This window comes from Podarcis raffonei, chromosome 11 (assembly GCF_027172205.1).
Source record: "Podarcis raffonei isolate rPodRaf1 chromosome 11, rPodRaf1.pri, whole genome shotgun sequence".
Taxonomy (NCBI): Eukaryota; Metazoa; Chordata; class Lepidosauria; order Squamata; family Lacertidae; genus Podarcis; species Podarcis raffonei.
This window is the reverse complement of record NC_070612.1, coordinates 6875470-6900068: the sequence shown is the minus strand read 5'-3', so window position 1 is coordinate 6900068 and position 24599 is coordinate 6875470. Positions and strand designations below refer to the sequence as shown.

At 44.5% G+C, this 24599-nt stretch overlaps 1 protein-coding gene across 2 annotated transcripts in view; it reads right to left on the bottom strand.

Moving 5' to 3' along the window:
- The window catches only part of PIK3C3 (phosphatidylinositol 3-kinase catalytic subunit type 3), a 110633-nt gene that overhangs the window by 24639 nt on the left and 61395 nt on the right, over positions 1 to 24599 (bottom strand). For both annotated transcript variants that reach the window (XM_053408070.1, XM_053408071.1), the window contains 2 exons: positions 13200 to 13368; positions 7781 to 7871 (listed from right to left, as the gene is read on the bottom strand). In XM_053408070.1, coding sequence (XP_053264045.1) covers positions 7781 to 7871; positions 13200 to 13368 — 260 coding nt within the window. The remainder of the gene's footprint in view (positions 1 to 7780; positions 7872 to 13199; positions 13369 to 24599) is intronic.

Here is a 24599-nt window from a genome sequence, read left to right as displayed (position 1 = left end):
TTTATACCCACTGATACTTAAGAGTGATGTAGGGTTTTGTCTACCAAAATATTTCTCTGCGTTGGATCACTATAGCAACTGTAACTTCATTAAAAATAATCAAAGCACATACAGTAAGCTGTTCTTACACACGACATACTCAGGTCCCCCCCTCCCCAAATTGCCATCTTCTAATCATCTTGATATTATTCCTTTCCAAATAACTGCAATAGAAATCTACTGTTTTCTTTTTTTAATGTTGATGTTTATGACCCTGTCCTTATATTTTAAAGGGATCTGCTCAGCTCTGACAGTGCGATAGCAAGAGGGGACCTCAACGTTCGGAGGCTTTGCACCTCTGAATGACAGGGGCTGGAGTCAAAACGATGAAAAGGGCTGCTGTTTATGGGGCAGCAGTCTGCCCACCTGCGAACCCCAGCGGCTGGTATTCAGAGACATATTGCCTCTGACATCCCGGTCAGTAGCCACTGATAGCCCTCTCCTACATGAATTAGTCCAATCCGCTTTTAAAGCCATCCAAGTTGCTGGCATCACTGTCTCCTTTGGCAAGGAGTTCCGTAGTTTAACTATGCACTGCATGACTAAGCACTTTCTCTTATCTGCCCTCCAAATTCCAGCTTCACTTCATGTCCACAAATTGTAAACAGGGAGAAAAAACTTTTCTCTCAATCCACTTTCTCCATGACGTGAATAATTTTATTTCAGTTATATTTTATTAAATTTTCAAAAAACATCACATATACATTCCAATACATAATATCTTTTGCTTTGCTTTGTCGACTTCCCACCCCATTTTTGTGGTGTTTTTTATTTATTTATTACTCCCTCTTGCTGCTTCCTATCTTCTCTCTCTTATATCATAACAATAATACAGTCATCTCTAATTCCTTATGTTGCTCATAGTTCAAATCTTGCTTGCAAATTCATTGTACTATAATATTTCTTTAAATACAGTGGTACCTCTGGTTAAGAACTTAATTCGTTCTGGAGGTATGTAGCGAGTGCTACAAATGGAGAACAGCCAAAGAACAAAGGTGTCATGGGCTTTGAAGACACTCAAACTCAGGAGGCAGGGGAGAAAAGTGCCAGGAGGAAGGCATGCTTGGCAAACTTTTTCCATGATCAACTCCTGCCTGGAAACCTATGTCCCCACTGTGGAAGGACATGTGGATCCAGAATTGGCCTCCACAGTCACTTACTGTTAAAACCCTGTTTATGGAAGACAATCTTACTCGGCTACGAGGGATCGCCAAAGAAGAAGAAGAAGAATGTTATGTATGCTTGAGTTTTTATAGTCTAAACTGCCTTGTGATTCTCGAACGAATGGCAGTCTAGAAATTATGCAAAAACCTTTTCGGACTATTTAAAGAAACATTATAGCATGATGTACTCATGAGCAGGATTTCAGCTATAAGCAACGGAAGTAATTAGATTATGATATTTGTGGCTATGATTTGATAGAACAGCAGCAGAAGGGGAGAGAAACAACTCTGTGGAAAATGGGGAGGAAAGTCGACAAAAATAAGAGGAAAGATGAAATTGTGTTATGACTGTAGATGTTAAACATGCTGAAGCTTAATAAAATATAACTGGGGGAAAACAGATATCATATATATATATATATATATATATATATATATATATATATACATACACACACACACACACACACACACACACACCCGTATTTTTCGCTCTATAGGACACAATTTTTCCCCTCCAAAAATGAAGGGGAAATGTGTGTGCATCCTATGGAGCGAATGCAGGCTTTCGCTGAAGCCTGGAGAGCGAGAGGGGTTGGTGCGCACCGACCCCTCTCGCTCTCCAGGCTTCAAGAAGCTATCCGCAAGCCTTCAGAGCCTGGTGGGAGTTCCTACCAGGCTCCTAAGGCTTGCGGATAGCAGCCTGCAGCCTGAAGCCCAGAGAGCGCAGCACTGCGCACCCTGGGCTTGGGGCAGATATCCGCAAGCCTTGGGAGCCCGGTGGGAGTTCCTGCTGGGCTCCCAAAGGATTGCGGATAGCTGCTGCAGCCCAAAGCCAAAACAGCGAGACGGGGTGCTGTGCAGCTGTCTCGCTGTTCTAGCTTCGGGATGGCTGCGGCAAGCCTCCGCAGGGCCCTGCGGAGGCTACAAAGGATGTCCCTGAAGCCTCAAGCCTTTGGAGTGCAGCTGCGCTCCAAAGGCTTCAGGGATCTTTGAGGCAGGCGGTGGGGGAAAGCAGCGCTTCCCCCTACCGCCAGCCCCAAAGCTCAGGGGGCAGTGGCAAGGCTGCACACAGCCTTTGCGCTGTTCCCCGATCTGCCCTTGAACGCACCTTGTTTTAGAGGGGGAGAACAAGAACCCCCCCCCCAATTCTCCCCCTCCTATGGTCCAGTGCGTCCTATGGTCCGGTGCGTCCTATAGAGCGAAAAATACGATACATATATATATATATGTATATATGCTTGAGGTGAGAACTATACACTGTATTTCAAATGCAGCCACACCATATATTTGTATAAAGGCATTATGAATCTACATCAGTGAAAGTTGTGCAACATCAGAAATATATCACCTGAAAAACGGGCCCTGGTCAAACCTGCAGCTGAAGTTTCTGAAGAGTCCTCCAAGAATCTGGAGTCGCAGGATTTTATTTTATCTTATTGTTTAAAATAATGAATTTCAGCCACTCTTTGTTTCCCTTTTCTGTCATCCTGGTGCTTTAGGGAGCACTTGCACCAGGAGATGAGAAAATTGACTTAGAACACACATCTGCATAAAGCAAATAGCAGCGTTTGTCTTGTAGCCAGGCAAACATAGCGTACTTTACAAGTCTTCGCCCCCAAGCCTTCCATGAAAATGATATTATGGCTGAAAATGGGCTATTGACTTCATTCAGGCACCGACAGGTAATTTAATTTTACAGGTCAAGGCAAAATGGATCCTTATCTTGTTTGAGTTTCTCGAAATATATATGGATTTCTTGTTTAAAGCTTTGAGGAGGGGGACGGGGGGACAAGACGAAAATCAATCAAGACACCGAAAACATCTGTTTAAATTCTCCTCAACACAATGTACGTGGCGTTATCTTGTTTAAATGAGTTTGAGCAAAGCTGCCCACTTCAGCCAGGAGAAGTTTAAGGCAACTGTCTCCGCTCTCGACTCCACTCACGAGAGCTGAAACATGGCCTTGCTTACAACACACCAGAATAGTCTCTTATAACAATGAGGAATTGATGCTTTTGAATTCTGGTGCTGGAGGAGACTCTTGAGAGTCCCATGGACTGCAAGAAGATGAAACCTATCCATTCTGAAGGAAATCAGCCCTGAGTGCTCATTGGAAGGACAGATCGTGAAGCTGAGGCTCCAATACTTTGGCCACCTCATGAGAAGAGAAGACTCCCTGGAAAAGACCCTGATGTTGGGAAAGATGGAGGGCACAAGGAGAAGGGGACGACAGAGGACGAGATGGTTGGACAGTGTTTTCGAGGCTACCAGCATGAGTTTAACCAAACTGTGGGAGGTGGTGGAGGACAGGGGTGCCTGGCATGATCTGGTCCATGGGGTCATGAAGAGTTGGACATGACTAAACGACTAAACAACAACAACAAACAATGAGTTTGCCTGGATGGAGGACAGAGACGGATGGGTGAAGAAACAAAGGCAAAATTCGCATTTATTTGCTCCAGCCACTTTTGCCTCCGGCGCCACCCACAACTGGAATCTGGCCCCCGGAATACTGCCCTGAAGGGAATGTGGCCCTCAGACTGGAAAAAAAAGTTCCCCAATCAGTTATATGGCAAGGGGTGATAAAATACTATCAAACAGATACTGGAATAATCTGGCTCTTTATTAGGAAAGAGATCCCAATTTAGATCTAGCCCAAACACATTGCTTCATAGTAATGATGTGCCAAGAATGGAAAATTCTCTTCTGTAACAAAGAACAAAAGAGAAAGAAAAAGAGAGAAAGAGATGATATTGCTGAAAATCAATGCAACTGTAGCATTAGATAAATATAGATTTTTCCTGATAGGGTTGCAGAAAGAAAAGCTTTGCCACAGGGAGCGGAAAAATAATATAAATTCAGTTTCAAATTTCTCCCAGAATACCTGATGATTTTATAAGACATCATTCTCACTTCAGACTGAACAGCCCGTACAAAGTAAAAGCTATTGAACTAGGGAGAAGAGGAATCCTCCTAGAGATCACCGTGTACTGAGATACCAGCTGTCACCTTCAAGGCTTGGAAGTTAAGGAGATTTAGCATCGCTTGGGGACTCCAGCTATTTCACTGGTGATTTCAGCACAAGGCTTTTTGCTATTGGTGGGCAAGTGCAACACTTTCATTGGCCATGTTTGGGGGCTCAATATACCGAAAAGAGTTGGGACGCGGGTGGCGCTGTGGTCTAAACCACTGAGCCTCTTGGGCTTGCTGATCAGAAGGTCACCGGTTCAAATCCCCATGACAGGGTGAGCTCCCATTGCTCAGTCCCAGCTCCTGCCAACCTACCAGTTCAAAAGCATGCCAAAAAGTGCAAGTAGATAAATAGGTACTGCTGTGGTGGGAAGGTAAATGGCATTTCCATGCACTGCTCTGGTTTTGCCAGAAGCGGCTTAGTCATGCTGGCCACATGACCTTGACAAACTGTCTGCCGACAAACACCAGCTCCCTCGGCCTGTAAAGCGAGAAGAGCGCCGCAACCCCAGAGTCATTTGCGACTGGACTTAACTGTCAGGGGTCCCTTTACCTTTACAGTGGTAGCTCAGGTTAAGAACTTAATCCATTCTGGAGGTCCATTCTTAACCTGAAACAGTTCTTAACCTGAGGTACCACTTTAGCTAATGGGGCCTGCCGCTGCTGCTGCACGATTTCTGTTCTCATCCTGAAGCAAAGTTCTTAACCCGAGGTACTATTTCTGGGTTAGCGGAGTCTGTAACCTGAAGCGTATGTAACCTGAAGCATCTGTAACCCGAGATACCACTGTATCTGACTTTTAGAAGGCAGCCATATATTGGGAAATTTTTAATGTCTGATGTTTTACAATTTTAATGTGCTATAAACCACCCAGGGTGGCTGGGGAAGCCCAGCCAGATGGATGGAGTATAAATAATAAAATAAAATAAAATAATTTAAGCACATATGATCAAACTTTGTAAAAGAAAGTGCAGCCTGGAGAGCTATTGAAATTAAATAAGAACATCATAACATCAGTAACCTTTCCAGATCTTCAGTCTTATGACATTAAGACAACATATTGTCACACAAGATCAAGAGCGACTCACTGTTCCAGAGAGAAATTGATTACTAAACTTCAAAGGCATCACAAGGTATCACACAAACTGATTCCACTCTCCCCACTCCCACCCTTGAAGAAAGCGCTTTGGGATTTATTCTATTAGACTTTCCATTAAAATAGACTTTGAAAAATGGAAAGAGACACCTCCATTAAAACAAAAAAGGCTGTGATGTGAAGGACTGGCAAAATAAATAAGATTCCAAATGCAGAAGCATAGATATAATATAATATAATAAGATGAGTCTTTTACAAGATCGGCAAAACTCAGAAGAAGAAGCATTCAAAAGACCTCAGAAACACTTCTCAGCAAGTGGCACATTGAAATGTAGTCTGAATGGAGAAAGAGAAATTGGGATGGATGGCTCTCTCCAGCCAACACGAAAACGTGTACGCCGTTGCCCAAATCAAACATGAAAGCTGTTGCCCACATATTAATAACAAGCCGGTTATGTTCTGCCTTAATTGGCACAAAAACACAAAGGAGGAGACTCTCCATTTGATACAGGAAGAGTGTCAGATTGCTCGCAAGACAGAGTCCAGGCCAAACACAAACAGCATCACGTCAAGCAACACTGAACTCCTGACAGAGATGAATGGGATTAAACTAAGTGGTAAGTCAGAACTTGAAGTCTGCAGATGAGGAAAAAACAAAAGAAAAGAAAAGAAGCAAGACCCCTGAAATCCAGAACAACTGCCAATTTCGTTCTTTGATGGCCAGGTTTCTACCAATTATATATCCTTGACGACTGCATCTCGGTGCATTGACGAGGGTTAGGAAACGTAAAGCCCCCCACAAGAGAAATCAGAACGGTTTCAGAAGTGGCTATTCCCCCTCCTCCGTCAAATTAAAAAGAGACCAGGCTGGAATAAGATGGGTTTCTGAATCATCAGAAGACAGAGATGAGATTGCTCTTGTTTGGCAAGCTGCCCTATCGCTTCTTTTATAGACTTCCTTCGGATAATGTCTAGGATCACTTCCAACATTACATTTCTCACTTCGCAAGGGTCCCTGGGCCAGTTCATACTGCTAGAGTCCTCTGTGTGCAGCAGTTCAAGCACACGGCCGCACAAGGGATTATCACAATCATCATCAACAACAATGAAATTTCTACCCAGGCCTTCCTCTCAAAGGAGCCCTGGGGAACAAACAACAATACAATTTTAAAAAACGCAATGCAATTAAAATAATCTGAAACATCTTTAAAAGACATAAAAACAAATTAAAAGAACATCTAAACGAGGGTTTACTGTTTGAAATATGGCAACCCTAATCTAAACACTTTCAAAAACACTAAGAGCATCTCGAAACATTTGAACACAGTCAGATACCCCCACAACCCACTAATCCAAGGTTGTCAGGAATAGCATCTTTCAGCCTGAGAGCTGCATTTCCTTCTGGGTGATTTTCCTGGGGCGGAACAGCAATGATTGGCAGAGCCAGAGGCAAAAAAGAAGATGGGACAATGGACGTATATCTCTTACCTTTGTACTGCGGGCGATACTGCAGTCACATAAAAGCCAGAGGTTTCGACAGAACCCCTTCACATCTCTCCAAGCAGGCGAGCAAGAGGCAACTCCATGGCTTGAGGTGATATTCCAACATGAGGAGGCATGTGGAGCAGGGCTGGCGAGGGCCTCAGCTTGGGAAGAGTTTCAAAGCTCAGACAGAGAAGCCTGGCCTTAAGGACCGGTGCGTTCCCTGCTTCTGAACCAGCAGAAGCGAGGAAAACTTGATTGGCACCCTAAGCCCTTTTAAAATGTGTTGTTGTGTTGCTGTTGTCTTTATTTTGATTATGCGTTTTGTGGTTTTATATTCTGATTTTATGCAATGATGTATGGAAGTGAGAGATGTATGGAAGTGAGAGCTGGACCATAAAGAAGGCTGATCGCTGAAGAATTGATGCTTTTGAATTATGGTGCTGGAGGAGACTCTTGAGAGTCCTATGGACTGCAAGAAGATCAAACCTACGGTATCTATTCTTAAGGAAATCAGCCCTGAGTGCTCACTGGAAGGACAAATCCTGAAGCTGAGGCTCCAATACTTTGGCCACCTCATGAGAAGAGAAGACTCCCTGGAAAAGACCCTGGTGTTGGGAAAGATGGAGGGCACAAGGAGAAGGGGACGACAGAGTACAAGATGGTAGTGTTCTCAAAGCTACCAGCATGAGTTTGACCAAACTGCGGGAGGCAGTGGAAGACAGGAGTGCCTGGCGTGCTCTGGTCCATGGAGTCACGAAGAGTTGGACACGACTAAAGAACAACAACATTCTGATTTTATCTCGAGAACTTCCCTGAGACCAGCGGGTATAGGGCAGAATATAAATTCAATCAACAAATACAACAACCACCGTTTCATGGGAAAAGTGCATGTGTGCTTTGACACACTATGGCAGGGGGCTGAGAAATGGAGGGAAGAATAAATGAAATGAGTTTGGGAGCCAAGCCCCACTCTGTGGGCAGAGCACATCTCGTAGCACACACACACTTTGTATTCAATTCTTACCTTCTTTACAGTCTTGTCTGGCTCAAGAGCTATGTCCGGGATGTTGGCATCGACCATGAGGGAGAACAGGTTCAAAATGAGGTTGGAATACCTGTGGAGAAGAAGAGGGCAGACATGGTAAGAAAATAATAACCCAGAGGGGAAGCCAATTTAGCCACAGAGAGTATTGTGGCACAGGCTTATAGGGACTTGATGCATGAAGTGGATTCTTAATTGGCAGCCTGCCAGCCAAAATTTTAGATACAGTTGGATGCGCAATGTGGACAAAATGAGACATCCGAAGGTCAAATTAATCGCACTCAGAAACGAACCTACAGCAAGTAGAAAACAAGCAACCTTAGCTTTTTGTTGGCATTAGCTGAAGCATTGGCTAATTAAATTTCCTAGGGAGGATGAGAGACTATGTTACCTTCGCAAGATGGGTGGGGAACTTTTTTCTTCTTCTTGTCAGATGCAGTTCCCAATGCTTGCATTACACCACCGGTTTTTGGCAGTGCGAAATCCATGCTGCCTTGCCCAAGGAACAGACTTGGACATGGGTGGCGCTGTGGTCTAAACCACTGAGCCTCTTGGGCTTGCCGATCAGAAGGTCGGAAGTTCAAATCTGCACATTGGGGTGAGCTCCCGTTGCTCTGTCCCAGCTCCTGCCAGCCTAGCAGTTTGAAAGCACGCCAGTGCAAGTAGATAAATAGGTACCGATCTGGCGGGAAGGTAAACGGCGTTTCTGTGTGCTCTGGCTTCCATCAAGGTGTTCTGTTGCGCCAGAAGCGGTTTAGTCCTGCTGGCCACATGACCTGGAAAGCTGTCTGTGGACAAATACTGGCTCCCTCAGCCTGAAAGCGAGATGAGCGCCACAGCCCCATAGTCACCTTTGACTGGACGTAACCATCCAGGGGTCCTTTACCTTTATACCTCTGACTGAGCCTTTGGGGATGGTTTAATAACTTTTCTTTAAAAAGGCGTTTCAGGGGCTGGACCGAAATATTTCTGGCCCTTCCATTGTGCAGACCTCAGAGCGTGTCTCCTTTCCAAAGTTAGCACCCGACCAAAGTTCTGTGAATTATGTGAACCAACCGTTTTACACCTATAACTTTGGAGATCCAAAAGCCATTTGTAACCATTAAAAAGGAACAGCCTGACAGCTGCCTTGAGCTTTACAACTGAAGTCTGTATGCTTGAAACAGTTGCTGGCGTTTCAAGGGAATGCGCTTAACATTTTACTTTCTTAAAAGTAAAATACGGTGTGTGGGCTTTTTTTATATATAAATTTAATTTAAAAATTAAATTAATAATAGTTAGTACCAAGATTTGAAAGACCTTCCACTGTGAGTGATTATTTGAACTGACCTATTTAACAGGAGAGGAGAAATCCAAATAAGGGAAAATGTTTTGTTTTGCTGTTTTTAACAACAACAACAACAACAACAACAACAACAACAATTTATTTATACCCCGCCCATCTGGCTGGGTTTCCCCAGCCACTCTTGGCAGCTTGCAACACAATATTAAAATACAATAATCTGCCAAACATTAAGAGGTTCCCTAAACAGGGCTGCCTTCAGATGTCGTCTAAAAGTCTGGTAGTTGTTGTTCTCTTTGACATCTGGTGGGAGGGCGTTCCACAGGGCGGGTGCCACTACCGGGAAGGCCCTCTGTCTGGTTCCCTGTAACGTGGCTTCTCACAGTGAGGGAACTGCCAGAAGGCCCTCGGCATTGGGCATCAGTGTCCGGGTAGAACGATAGGGGTGGAGATGCTCCTTCAGGTACACTGGGCCGAGGCTGTTTAGGGCTTTAGCACCAACACTTTGAATTGTGCTCGGAAATGTACTGGGAGCCAATGTAGGTCTTTCAATCTGAGCACAGGCTCACCTGTGCAGAACTACAGCTTCCATCATCATTGTCCGTAGCTGGGGTTGAAGAGCTGTCTGGGATTGATGGCGAGGGATGATGGGAATTGTAGTCCAAAACTACCTGAAGGGCACCAGGAAGAGGAAGCTGGTTTAGAGGAACTCAGGGTCTGATCTGCCAAGGTTGCTCTCATGTTCTTGTGCTTTTCAAGTGTCTCCTTGCACAACGGGTCATTAAGGTAAGGCAATGAAGTCCTCAATAGATCAACTGCAGTTAAGCTGCATTTATCTTCCTTCTTCCTGTGCCACAGAAGACACAAAGCCTTAAAAAAATGAGACTTTTCTCCAGCCTTTGCTAAACACTACCAATGCTGAACTGAAACGCAATTAATTAGCTAGCGAAGAACAGAAAGCATCACCGTTGAACAATGACATTTCCCTGTGACAGGAGCAAGGGGTGGAGGGAATCTCCCTTGAAGACAGAAGATGAAGACAGAAAAAAAGGCAGGAAAATAATTCTTTTAACAAATTATTCCCTTTCTTTTCTATCTCAGGGTGTTTTCATTTGAATTGTGTTCTCTCTTCCCCCACCAGCTTTCAGCATCTTTTTAATATATTTATACAGCCATTCAGAGTTACTTGAGAGACTCCCCAGACTGCCGTCTGGTTTTCAGAACAGATATCTCCCTGATTCTTCCTAGATGCTTTATATATATTTAACGGAAAAAGATTGTGGGTTTATTCCCCCCAGTCTCCCGCTACCTTCTTGAGCAAGCTTCTTCCGTATCTCACCCCACCCTGAAACGAATTCCTTGGGCACAAATTCCAAGTGTCTTTCTCTCCAACTATTATCTTTAATATTCCTCACTTTTGTGCATTTTGTTCCACATACATCATAAAAAAAGATCCAATCAAGGTGTCGAGCCATTTAAATTCATTCCTGTTCAGGCTTTCTGGAGACAAAAGGCTGCGCCGGCAAAGGTTTTATTATTGCACATTATTAGGAGCGTTTAGAAAGGCAATCAAGTTGTAACCGCTAGATCCTCAACGCTCTTCACCTTTTAATCTTATTGTCTATTAGCGCTTCTTTGCACAACTCCGGACATCCAGCTATCCATAAATTAAGAGAGAAGGCAATTCCTCAGCACCTGGGGCCAATTCGTAAGTAATGCCCCTTTAACCTTGCTCTGATCATCTCGTATCTATAATGTCCTCTCCGTGGGCCCAACCTTGCGGCACATCACTCCTCTTTAGTCGGCGCACAACAATTCTGCTCAAGTCATCTTTCTCTCCGGACGCTATCGCCACCATCACCTCTTCCCTGAAGACTAAACGGTAGCTCTCAGTCACTGTCGGCATCTATTTCCAGTTTGTCGTCTTCACCTTTAAAGCTCTTCACACCTGTTCTCTCTTTGCTCACGTCTTTCCTGAGACCTGTTGCTCTTCCCTGTGAGTTCACCTCCCAGTGGAGCCCATCTGGCTCCCTTCCTGACACTTCTGGGTACACAGGAACACACACACAAAGCTCCTTTATGCAGAGTTAAGATTCATAGAACCATAGTTGGAAGGCACCCTGAGGATTATCCAATGCAACGCCTTACAATGAAGGTGTCAAATTGCATTTCTTAGTAGTAGTAGTAGTAGTAGTAGTAATATTAATAATAGAAGGCTGATTGCCAAAGAATTGATGCTTTTGAATTACAGTGCTGGAGGAGACTCTTGAGAGTCCCATGGACTGCAAGAAGATCAAACCTCTCCATTCTGAAGGAAATCAGCCCTGAGTGCTCACTAGAAGGACAGATCCTGAAGCTGAGGCTCCAAGACTTTGGCCACCTCATGAGAAGAGAAGTTTCCCTGGAAAAGACCCTGATGTTGGGAAAGATGGAGGGCACAAGGAGAAGAGGACAACAGAGGACGAGATGGTTGGACAGTGTTCTTGAAGCTACCAACATGAGTTTGACCAAACTGAGGGAGGCCGTGGAAGACAGGAGTACCTGGCGTGCTCTGGTCCATGGGGTCACGAAGAGTCGGACACGACTAAACGACTCAACAACAACAATTTATTATTTCTACCCCACTCATCTGTTAAACATTAAAAGCTTCCCTTAAAATGCTTGGGATGGGGGTGTATGTTTTTAAAAACACTGGAAATGAAATCTGGCAAGTGTTGCCAGGGTCAACCTCAATGCTGCAGGGATGAAAGATAAAAGAAAATTCCGGACCTGTCGAAGATGTACTTAGTCTCTCTTTCTCAAACACACAGAAGCATTTTTTCTACCAAGTTTCCTATTAGGATATATGTAACTGATGCTCTGAATGTCACCTGCACAGGTTAATCCTGTTGCAATGATTCTTGGGAGAGATGGGAGTAACCGAGCTCTCCGATTAATAACTTTGTTTTCTCATTCTGCTGAATTGCTTCTAATGCATTATCAATGACAGCTTATCAAAGGCATTTCTTTTCCCCTCCCATCTCTACTTTTCAAGAAGACGGAGTACTACTTCCCCAGACATCCTTTCACATTATCTCCTCATGTCCTCTCCCAAGGATCGCCACTAAAAGGCTGCGTTCAGATATCACTTTGGTCTATTTTCCCGACACTTTCTTACCTGCTTAATTCCTTGTTTTACGTGACCTTTAATATGACAGAAAAGCCACTTGTGGAAGTTTAGTGTAAGTTTAGAGGACTACTTGCAATGATTTCAATGATAATTCTTTCTGAAAATAAAAGAAAATAAAACCCACCTGCAACCCTGTTAATTTAAAAATAAAAATAAAAATCATGGGAGTTTTGCACCGTAGTAATTTCATGGGATGAAATTTGGGCCCGTCTCCATTTTCCCCTGTGATTTAAAATTTAGCATGACCCAATATCGATCCAAAGGCCACATCTGCATAACACAACAGGTAATGCAGTGTGAAAGGAAAATTCGAAATTAGGATGTTAGAATTATAACCAAGATTTTTGCTTTTCACATTTTTTTTGCTGTATATTTGTGGTCCGCCGCTTTATTTTTTTTTATGGAATAGAGCAGACATGTCCAACCGGTCGACCGTGACCTACAGGTCGATCCCTGGGGTGCTTCAGGTCGATCGCTGGATTAAGAAAAGTGATCACCTGTGTGCTCCTGAATAATTGCTCTGCGCCCCTGCTCTGCGCCCATTTATGCTGCCGTCACCATAAATGTTCCCCAAAAGAAGGTCAAAACAAAACTCCTCTTGCCAATGCTCTCCAAAAAAAGCTCAACATCTTTTGGCAATGACAACGGGTAGATCATTGGCATGATCTTGGTATGATCATGGGTAGATCACTGCCAGTTTTATTATACTGGGAGTAGACCGTTGTCTCTAGAGAGTTGGACATGCCTGGAATAGAGGAAAGAGTTTGTTTTGTGTTCTTTTAAAAATAAAAAAGATCAAGACATAAAGCAGGAGCAGGAGCAGAAGAAAAGTGTGATGGTGAAAATGAAAAGACTGCATTTGTGATTGTGCCAGCCAGGCAGCCTCTCTGCTCAAAAGCGAAGGAAGAGCCGGCTGGCCAGCTCAGCAGCAGAAAAGCTTAAAAAGTTACCTGCGCAGGTGAAGGAAAGCTGTGTAGCACTGCTTGCGGAACTCCTGGTATTGCTCGCTTTGCGTCCCCCCCATACCTTCCACCATCTCTTTGTTCAGTTTCATGGGTGGGGGGAGAGGTTTTGGGTCGCGGCCCAGGATGTAGCCAAAATCGATGTGGAAAAGTTTGCCTGCATTTGGAGAGAAGGTACATCATCATTAATTATTATGGCATCTTTATTTACTATAAAAATAAATATTAACCCCCAACTCTGGGGTTGCGGCGCTCATCTCGCTTTATTGGCCAAAGGAGCCGGCGAACAGCTTCCGGGTCATGTGGCCAGCATAACTAAGCCGCTTCTGGCAAACCAGAGCAGCGCACGGAAACACCGTTTACCTTCCCGCCAGAGCGGTACCTATTTATCTACTTGCACTTTGATGTGCTTTTGAACTGCTAGGTTGGCAGGAGCTGGGATCGAGCAACGGGAGCTCACCCCGTCGCGGGGATTCGAACCGCCGACCTTCTGATCAGCAAGTCCTAGGCTCTGTCTGTGGTTTAACCCACAGCAACACCCGCGTCCCTTAAGTAGTCTCTAGTAAATAACTTTGCGATTGTTACTATACGCCTATTACGTTTACATGTTTTGTCAATTGGATTTGCGTAATGTAGGCATTCTGGTGGTTTTGGACAAAATATTCCTGCATTGCGGGGGGAAAGACTAGATGACCCTGTCGCTCCCTTACAATTCTATGATTCTATGATATGTGTGCGTTTCTCTGTGTTTTGTGTAAGTGTGCGCACGTATGTATATGTATGTCTATGTATGTATATTTATGTATGTATTTATTTGTGCATTGATAAATAGATAGAGTGGCCAGCCCTACAACAGACAGAGCACACAAAACACAGACAAAAGCAACAAAAAAATAATGAAATAAGATGCTGCTGCTGGGGTGGGGGCTACAGAATGAAAAGTGAGGATTTCTTCATTTATATTGTCAGTTGGTTGACTATGAATCATTTATGAGAGCATTCCACCTTGGCTCAAAGCAATGAGAGCTCATTATTCTACCTGAAGTTGTGATTATTTTGCATTTTTCATGGGGGGGGGGGGTGGAGAGCACACTATGCCCTTCAATCTCCCCACTCCCCCTTATGAGGCATACTCCTTTTCAAATGATAATAAACCAGCTGACTTTCAAAAGAGGAAAGGCCACGCCAGTTAAATGCAACACCCCAAAACAAATGAAAACGGAGGAGCAGTAAACATTTCCAGCGGCATGAAGAACAAACACGCACGCACGCACGCACGCACACACACACATTGGGCACCACTGGCGCAAACTCCAGAGAGCCATGGATGCTTTGGCACCCACAATATATTTGTGGGGGCTGAGCCCCTCAGCCAAGTTGAAGCCCTTGGTTGTGGGCACCCACAATCTTTGGCACGAGATGGCACCTATGGTGGGCACTGGGGATGAGTTTATGGAACCAAAGGGGTGGCAGCCCAAGATTTTATTATTATTATTATTATTTGGTAACCACTGGATTAGGCAAAACAGAGGGAATAAAGTTCTGCCAACAGCTACTGGGACAAGATTGCCAAGATGAACCAAGTTACCCAATGGGCAGGATATCCCTGGTTGGGTGGCCAACTCCCAAAAGACTGCGATCTACAGTTAAAAACTGGCAGTGATCTACCCCCCCCTTTGAGCTTTTTTTAGGGAGGAGGAAGGCCTGTTTTTTAGGGGTTCAGGTCAAAGTTGTTGAGCTTCTTTGAGGGGGAGCCAGTGATCTACCACAGACGTCCAATGATCTACTGGCAAATCACGATATACCTGTTGGACGTCCCTGCCCTAGACTACAAAGTGCTTTGAGAGAACTAATAGAGGCAGGTCCACCTTCTCCATGCCCTGCTTGCGGGTTCCAGAGAGCATATGATTTGTTGCTTGAGGGGAGAAAGCTCTTAGACTGGTGAAGCAAAGGAAGAACATATTCAGGACCTTGGATAGCTCTAAAGGAACTTGCTAAGGCAACTACTACAGGAGATGCTGTCTCTGCAGGGAGCTAGAGCCAACTGTAACCTTAAGTAGGCTGTCAAGGCCTGTATTGTGGTGGGCTCCACCTTCCCGGGGGAGCTGGCTGAAGGGCTGTTGACTTATTTTGTGCTTACAGTTTCAGCAAAGGCTCTGGAGACTGCAGGGAACTCATCTGCTGCATCCAAGGACAGCAGCAGGCCTGTGACCTTGTGGTTGGCCACAAAGGACTGAAATGAGGTACTGAAGGTTCTCCCCCAAATTGAGGAAGTAGCTTGGGCCTGACGCTCCATCTGAGTCTTTAGATCAGGCATCCCAAACCTTCAGCCTTCCAGATGTTTTGGGCTACAATTCCCATCATCCCTGACCACTGGCCCTGTTAGCTAGGGATCAGGGGAGTTGTAGGCCAAAACATCTGAGGGGGCCACAGGTTGGGGATGCCTGCTTTAGATTGTGGGCTACGGTAAGAATAGCCTGCTGGATCAGGTTGATTGTCCATCTAGTCCAGTATCCAGTTCTCACAGTGGCCCACAAACAGAACATGAACACAAGAGCGCCATCCCTTCCTGTGGTTTGCAACAACCAATTTTCAGAAGCACTGTTGCTTTCAACCATAGAGGCAGATCATAGCCGTCATGGCTGGCAGCCATCAACATGCCTTGGTCCAGTATATCTGAAGGAGCGTCTCCACCCCCATCGTTCTACCCATACATTGAGGTACAGCGCCGAGGGCCTTCTGGCAGTTCCCTCACTGCGAGAAGCCAAGTTACAGGGAACCAGGCAGAGGGCCTTCTCGGTAGTGGCACCTGCCCTGTGGAACACCCTCCCACCAGATGTCAAAGAGAACAACAACTACCAGACTTTTAGAGGACATCTGAAGGCAGCCCTGTTTAGGGAAGGTGTTAATGTTTGATGTATTACTGTATTTTAATTTTTTGTTGGAAGCCGCCCAGAGTGGCTGGGGAAGCCCAGCCAGATGGGTGAAGTATAAACAAACAAACAAACAAACAAACAAACAAACAACAACAACAACATTCCTCTTAATGAGCATATTTACTAGGAAATAAATTACAGGGGACTCACTGAGCCTTAATTCTAAGTAAAGATGCTTACATCAGGCTCTACGTAAAGGGTAGGGTTGAGAAAGAAGACAGTATGCACTGGATGGAAAAATCTTGCAAATATTAATTCTAGGTATGGATTGCTCTCCCAGAGGCCCTACTGTACATGCCAGAGGTTTTCTTTTGCCTCTGCTCTTCCGGGCTGCTCTGTAATTTTCCTTCCTAGCTTTTTCCCTTCAGCACTGTGTCTGAAGGGAAAACACACACAGGCTGGGTGTGGGTGTGTGAGAAAGAAAAACTGTTGTGTCTGAATTCTCAAGTGGAAGGTCCATGCCTGCTTGGCTGGGAGGCAATTGTTGCTTGCTCCAGGCAACCAGCCTGAGGTTGAGGACAGGGTCTGTTAACAGCATTGGCCTTGATAACCAACTGCAATATCCAAGTTCATTGTTGGGGAGAAACAGCAGGAGAGGGCTGTTGCCATCGTACCACCTAGACAACCACAGCTGGAAGCAGCATGCTGGACCAGACAGACCCTTGGGTGGATCCAGAAAGTCTCTTTGGATGAAGGAGACTTGGTACGATGCCCTGATTGAAAATAAAAGCCTTGGATGGATGATGATGAATTTACAGACGAAGGAGAACTCATCATTCCTGGTGTGAGATCAAGTTTCTATCCTTGACCAAAGTGGTGCCCCTGTAGCTTGGCTGCTGTAGCCACACTGTTTGTATACTGTTAAGCTATTACACAAGAGCACTCTTCCCTCCAGCAGTTTCTGGCAACTGGTATTCAGAAGCATTATTGCTTTCAACTGTGGAGGCACAGCAGTCATCCTGGCTAGTAGCTAGTCTTATCCATCGTCAAGTTGTCTGATCCTCTTCTAAAGTCATCCAACTTGGTGGCCACCAAGTTCCATAGATTAACTATGCAATGCACAAGCACTTTTAAAAGCAAGGTTTATATACTGCTTAATAATGCCATCTAAGCAGCTTAAATAAAATTAAACATTCAGAAGAAAATACCAATAAAATGATTTAAAGGAGAAGTAGGCAAAACAAAATTATCAAAATCTGATAAGGTTCCATAATCCGTGCAGAATCTGTTGAAAGATCTCAGCAATGGGGGAAACCTCAGCTAGGAGGGCTAGAGTCCATGCTGCTCAAACATCAATGATGTAACAGGCATGGTTCAATAGGTGCTGATTACTTGCATTGTTACATTCCACACAGCATTTGTTATTGCAGGAAAATGGTGTGGATCTCTATTATCTACTTTATAGGGCCCATTTAAGGATGGATGTGATTTTTAAAAAGGCACAATCCCCCACACAGACAGATATGTTTAAGCCACACTAATCTCAAATTTTCCTGGGTTACCTCCACTCAAGAGCAGTAAAACGTATTACCCACTTAAAATAACACATACATCTGAAAAAAATATTTGAAAATCAGCAGGCTTTGATCTATGTTGCAGAGTTACACTAGTTATTTAATTAAGAACATTTAGAGGGATTCTTCTCTCTACTCATTTATTTCAAGACTGTCATAATGATGAGTCTAGAGATACATGTATTAAAAAAAAGAAGACAGCAGAATAAGTCTTGTGGCTGCAATTACATTTCTCATCCAGTTCTGTACATAGGGAATAAGAGGTGTTAATTAATCTTAGCCTCATTTGCATATGTAGCTAGTTCAGTAGATCTGTGTAGCACACTTCAAAAGCCGTCAGAACAACAAGAAGGATTGGTGGAGGAGTGCAAAAATTAAGGAACTGGAAAAAGAAATATTAATATTTCTCTCTCTGTCTGTCTTTCTCTCTCACACACCATCTGTGTACCTTGCAATTGCATTAAATGTTTGTTAGGCCCTCATCAAGCAGAACAGAACTAGAACACGTTATACCTTCTGTTCCATAAATGAAAATAAAGATTTGCACCATGCCCAATCCTGCACCTTAGGTTACAATATCAGCACTGTTCCTTATGTTGCACAAATGCTTTTGTTTTGTTTGTATTTATTTAACAGAATTTATATACCACTTGACTGCAAGAAAATTTCTAAGCAGCGTAACCCCCCCCCCAAAAAAAAACCCCTGCTTGCCCCAAGCCTTTCTCCTCCCTGCTCAATCATAAAACCATTTTAAAAGAAGGGGGAGAGTATCACACAACAGTTTCCAAACCACTCTGTGAAGCACACATCCCACTGTTAAACCTCACTGCAGGCATGTTTAACAGAGGGGAGGAGATGTTTCACAGTGCTCCCCCTCCCCCAATTAAACCAGCTTGTCTGGGCTGCCTGCCACCCACACAGTTTGCTTGACTGCCTGCTGTTCCTCAACTGCAGCGTGACGACAGCCTTACCCTTTTATGTATATAGGAAGAAATGTTTAAAATCACCGACAATAAACTGGTATTTGAAACTATTCAAATCATGATTAGAACTAATGTTGGCTAAAAATAAATGAAACAAGTGCAACTTCTGGGCGTCTTGATAGAATCATAGAATCGTAGAGTTGGAAGATACATCAAGGATCATCTAGTCCAAATCCCTACAATGCAGGAATCTCAAGTAAAGCAACCATGACAGGATAGGCATTCCTAAACTAATATATTTTAAGGAGCCGTAGAAAAGAAGATGCCACCTTACAATAGGTTCCTATCTGCCATAAGGAAAGAGGGAAGAAGCTAAGTGGTAGATTGGAATTGTACCCCCTCATCTGCAGGCCCCGGAAAGATGGCTTTTTTTCTTGTACTCCAACTTTTTCTTGTACAGTGGTACCTTAGAAGTCATACAGCTTAGTTTCCAAATGTTTTGGCTCCCAAACACCACAAACCTGGAAGTGACTGTCCCAGTTTGCGAACTATTTTTGGAAGCCGAATGTCCGACAGGGCTTCCGCAGCTTCCGATAGGCTGCAGGAGCTTCCTGCAGCCAATCAGAAGCTGTGCTTCGGTTTTCAAACATTTTGGAAGTCGAACGGACTTCCAGAATGGATTCCATTTGACTTCCAAGGTACGACTGTACTGTAGATCCAGACATTTGCATTTCATTGCTTTGTGGCAGTTGTGTCTGTTGCATGCACATGTATTTGCATTTTATGGAAACTGCTTCCAAGAACTATGGCTAGCAAATGGTATAAACACGAGTCTAATCGCTGCAAGTCATCCTGCATGTCTGTCCACACACACAGTCCAGGAGTATTGGTCTTCTGTTTCGAAATATTCATGAGCAGCACAACAGCACAACACATCCGTACTGAGTTAAGGACTGCAAATAATCAGCATTTCATATCGTGGGGCTCCCGCCGCCATTCATAGACCCCAAGATGAGAGCCTTGTTGACCCCTCTCACTCTCAGCCGTCTCCCCGGATGCATATTTGCAGGGAAAGGGGTTAAGAGGGCCACCAGAAATGCCGCCAAGCTATTTGTCTCTGTCAGTTTAATCAACTGTTTCCTCCCAAAGAACGAGCATTTCGTATTTCAAATTTGTCAGAGTCAACAGTCATGACAATGCCTGAAAAACAGCTTAAAATAAAGAGGGAGAGAGGGCAAGCAATGGGAACTCAAGGCTTCATCTTCTTTTTTTGCAATGAAAAATTTGGTATAGAAGCAACAACAATATAGTGGTACCTCAGGTTACAGACGCTTCAGGTTACAGACTCCGCTAACCCAGAAATATTACCTCAGGTTAAGAACTTTGCTTCAGGATGAGAACAGAATTTGTGCAGCAGCGGGGGGAGGTCCCATTAGCTAAAGTGGTACCTCAGGTTAAGAACAGTTTCAGGTTAAGAACGGACCTCCAGAACGAATTAAGTTCTTAACCAGAGGTACCACTATACTGCAATAATCTTGGTTGAGTGAATTTAATGGCAAGCAATGGGACATCAAAGCTTCATCTTCTTCTTTTTTGCAATGGAAAATTTGGTTTAGAAGTAAAGCAACAATACAGTTGGAGTCTTGTGAGCGGGAATTGAGATACAGTGGGGCCTCCTGCTGCCGCCACGCCACCGGAGCACAATTTCTGTTCTCATCCTGAAGCAAAGTTCTTAACCCAAGGTACTACTTCTGGGTTAGCGGAGTCTGTAAACTGAAGCGTCTGTAACCTGAAGCGTCTGTAACCCGAGGTACCACTGTAATAATCTTGGTTGAGTGAATTCAATCCAAAGACGCATGGCAGCATTTTTAGCTCATACAGAAAAGCTCAGGAATGTTTACACAGATCGGCTGAGACTCTGCAGTCCGACCTTGAGATGCTAGGAGTTGAACCCAAGACCTTCTGCAACCAAGGCTGATGCTCTGCCATTGAGCTACAGCTGTCAAATTTCTTAACAAACAAAATACCATTGTAAGAATCTAAGAGGAGCCTGCTGGATCAGGGAGCCAGTGTGGTGTAGTGGTTAAGAGTGGTAGTCTCGTAATCTGGTGAACTGGATTTGATTCCCCACTCCTCCACATGGTGCTGCTGGGTGACCATGGGCCAGTCACACTTCTCTGAAGTCTCTCAGCCCCACTCACCTCACAGAGTGTTTGTTGTGGGGGAGGAAGGGAAAGGAGAATGTTAGCCATTTTGAGACTTCTTAAGGGGAGTGATAAAGCGGGATATCAAATCCAAACTCTTCTTCAATGGTCCTCCAAGTCTAGCATCTTGTTCGCCTGGTGGTCAACCAGTTGCCTGTGGGAAACGTGCAAGCAGTATCAGAGCACAGAAGCACTCTCCCATCCTGTAGCTTCCCGCAACTGGTATTCAGAAGCATTTCTGCCTCTGTCTGTGGAGCCAGAGCACAGTCATCACATCTATGAATTTGTCTGGTATGCAGGCTGAGACCCTACCTGCCCACGGACTGTCTCGCCAGAGTGGTGCATGCTCTGGTTTTCTCCCGCTTGGACTACTGCAATGTGCTCTACATGGGGCTAACTTTGATGGTGGCCCAGAAACTATAATTAATCCATAATGCAGCAGCTAGACTGGTGACTGGGAGCGGCCGCCAAGACCACATAACACCGGTCTTGAAAGATCTACATTGGCTCCCAGTAAGTATAAGGTGCTACACTCAATATGCCAGCAAGTTTGGAAAACTCAGCAGGTGGCCAGAAGATTGGAGAAGATCAGTCTACATCCCAGTCCCAAAGAAGGGCAGTGCCAAAGAGTGCTCCAACTACCGCACAATTGCACTCATTTCACATGCTAGCAAGGTTATGCTTAAAATTCTACAAGGAAGGCTCAAGCAGTATGTGGACCGAGAACTCCCAGAAGTGCAAGCTGGATTTAGAAGAGGCAGAGGAACCAGAGACCAAATTGCAAACATGCGCTGGATTATGGAGAAAGCTAGAGAGTTCCAGAAAGACATCTACTTCTGCTTCATTGACTATGCAAAAGCCTTTGACTGTGTCGACCACGGCAAACTATGGCAAGTTCTTAAAGAAATGGGAGTGCCTGATCACCTCATCTGTCTCCTGAGAAATCTCTATGTGGGACAAGAAGCTACAGTTAGAACTGGATATGGAACAACTGATTGGTTCAAAATTGGAAAAGGAGTACGACAAGGCTGTATTTTGTCTCCCTGCTTATTTAACTTATATGCAGAATTCATCATGCGAAAGGCTAGGCTGGATGAATCCCTAGCCGGAATTAAGATTGCCGGAAGAAATATCAACAACCTCAGATATGCAGATGACACAACCTTGATGGCAGAAAGTGAGGAGGAATTAAAGAACCTTTTAATGAGGGTGAAAGAGGAGAGCGCAAAATATGGTCTGAAGCTCAACATCAAAAAAATGAAGATCATGGCCACTGGTCCCATCACCTCCTGGCAAATAGAAGGGGAAGAAATGGAGGCAGTGAGAGATTTTACTTTCTTGGGCTCCATGATCACTGCAGATGGTGACAGCAGTCACGAAATTAAAAGACGCCTGCTTCTTGGGAGAAGGGCAATGACAGGCCTAGACAGCATCTTGAGAAGTAGAGACATCACCTTGCCAACAAAGGTTCGTATAGTTAAAGCTATGGTTTTCCCAGTAGTGATGTATGGAAGTGAGAGCTGGACCATAAAGAAGGCTGATCGCCGAAGAATTGATGCTTTTGAATTATGGTGCTGGAGGAGACTCTTGAGAGTCCCATGGACTGCAAGAAGATCAAACCTCTTCATTCTGAAGGAAATCAGCCCTGAGTGCTCACTGGGAGGACAGATTGTGAAGCTGAGGCTCCAGTACTTTGGCCACCTCATGAGAAGAGAAGACTCCCTGGAGAAGACCCTGATGTTGGGAAAGATGGAGGGCACAAGGAGAAGGGGGCGACAGAGAACGAGATGGTTGGATAGTGTTTTCGAGGTTACCAGCATGAGTTTGACCAAACTGCGGGAGGCAGTGGAGGACAGAGGTACCTGGCGTTCTCTGGTCCATGGGGTCACGAAGAGTCGGACACGACTAAACGACTAAACAACAACAACAACAACAAGTTTCCAAACACAATTCAAAGTGTTGGTGCTGAACCTTAAAGCCCTAAACAGCCTCGGCCCAGTATACCTGAAGGAGCCTCTCCACCTCCATCGTTCAGTCCAGACACTGAGGTCCAGCTCTGAGGGCTTTCTGGCGGTTCCCTTACTGCAAGATGTGAGGTTATTATATCTAATACTCTCTTATCCACTACAGGAAATCCTATTGCCATTGCCGGTGCCATGGATTGAAATTTGGGCATTGTGCATGGACAGTATACTTTATATCAATTCTTTTGCCTTAAACTCCTATGCCATGCTAGCTCTCTGAACCACATGTATACATACTTCTGTGGTACTGATCCCCACCTTGAGGATGTAATTAAAAAAAACAAACAAACCTGACTTATAGATAAATAAATAAATGCAGAGATCTAACATATAAGAGGTCCCTGCTTTGCAGCATTTTCAGGAGAACAGACATGTAACACACACAGAGGTTCATGTCTACGTCAGTTCAGTTGTGAAAGTGGTTCTGCAAATAGTAATATCATGCATCCTATTTCTACATAATATGCATCTTCTCCCTTTTAAGATGTGCAAAGCATTTCACGTGTATCGTCTCAGCACCCCTTTCAACAACCCTGCAAAGTAGGTGAACATTCTCCCCATATTGCAGACAGAAGGACTGAGGCCCACAGACAAGAAACTGATTTATCTAGTGAATACATGGATGATTCAAGATCCAAGCCAGCCTTGGTCATCTTTGGTGACCTGCAAGTGTTTTGCATTATGACTCCTAATACACCCACCTAATGTAACCGGGTTGGCTGCGGGGTCTGAGGCTAGATCTCTTGCAGGGTAACCAAAGACTGGACTTCCACGGGAGGCTAATTTAAGCTATGGACTCCCCAGCTCAAACTTTTAGAGAAATCGTTGCACCAGGGAGAGAAGAAAATGCATCTCTAGATTGTTGCAGTGAAAAGAATGCTGAACTTGGACTGGGCAGACCCTAGAGTTCAATTAACCACTCAGCTCTGAATCTCACTGGGTGACCTTGGGGCAGCCATGAGCTCTCAGGCTAATCCACTCCTCAGAGTTGTTGTGATACAAACTATCCTGAATTCCTTGAATGAACAGGAAAATACAAGACAGTAAATTTCTAAAAAATAATAATCACCAATGATTCTTTTCTTTGTTGAGAAGTCAAGGCTTGGAATAATCTCTGAGCGGCTCTACAGCCTAAACTGCTTGGGGAGCAGTTATAGGACTGTGAGTTGACTTTTACGTTACCGTATTTTTTGCTCCATAAGACACACTTTTCCCCTCCTAAAAGTGGGAAATGTGTGTGCATCTTATGGAGCGAATGAAGGCAGGAGGCAGGCGGGAAAAGCCCCCAAGAGCCGCACACACACTCCTCATGCTCTTTAAAGGGCTCTTGTTGGCTTTTGCTGGAGGTGAGGGAAGGGACAGAGGACATCCCCTCAGTCTCTCCCCCCACCTCGTAGAAAAGCCCGCAAGAGCCGCACACTCTTTAAAGAGCCGCGCCTAGCTTTTCCCCAGAGGAGGGAGAAGGGCAGTCCGTCAGGGAAAAGCATGCAAGGGCCGCACACATACAGGCTCTGCTCAGCACTCCCTTCAAAGAATATTTTTTTTCTTGCATTCCCCCTCTAAAAACTAGGTGTGTCTTATGGAGCAAAAAATACGGTAACCAACATCGCGAATCCAATACGCACATTTACTCAGAGGTAAGTCCCACAGTGTTCAATGGGATTGCACTGGATCACAGCCTGATATCATGAAGGGTATGGCTGCAGCACAATGTTTCGTTCTATGCCACAAAAAAGAGATGTAAGCTTTTTGCAAGCAGGAGCTTTCAAGATTTGCCTGACAAAATC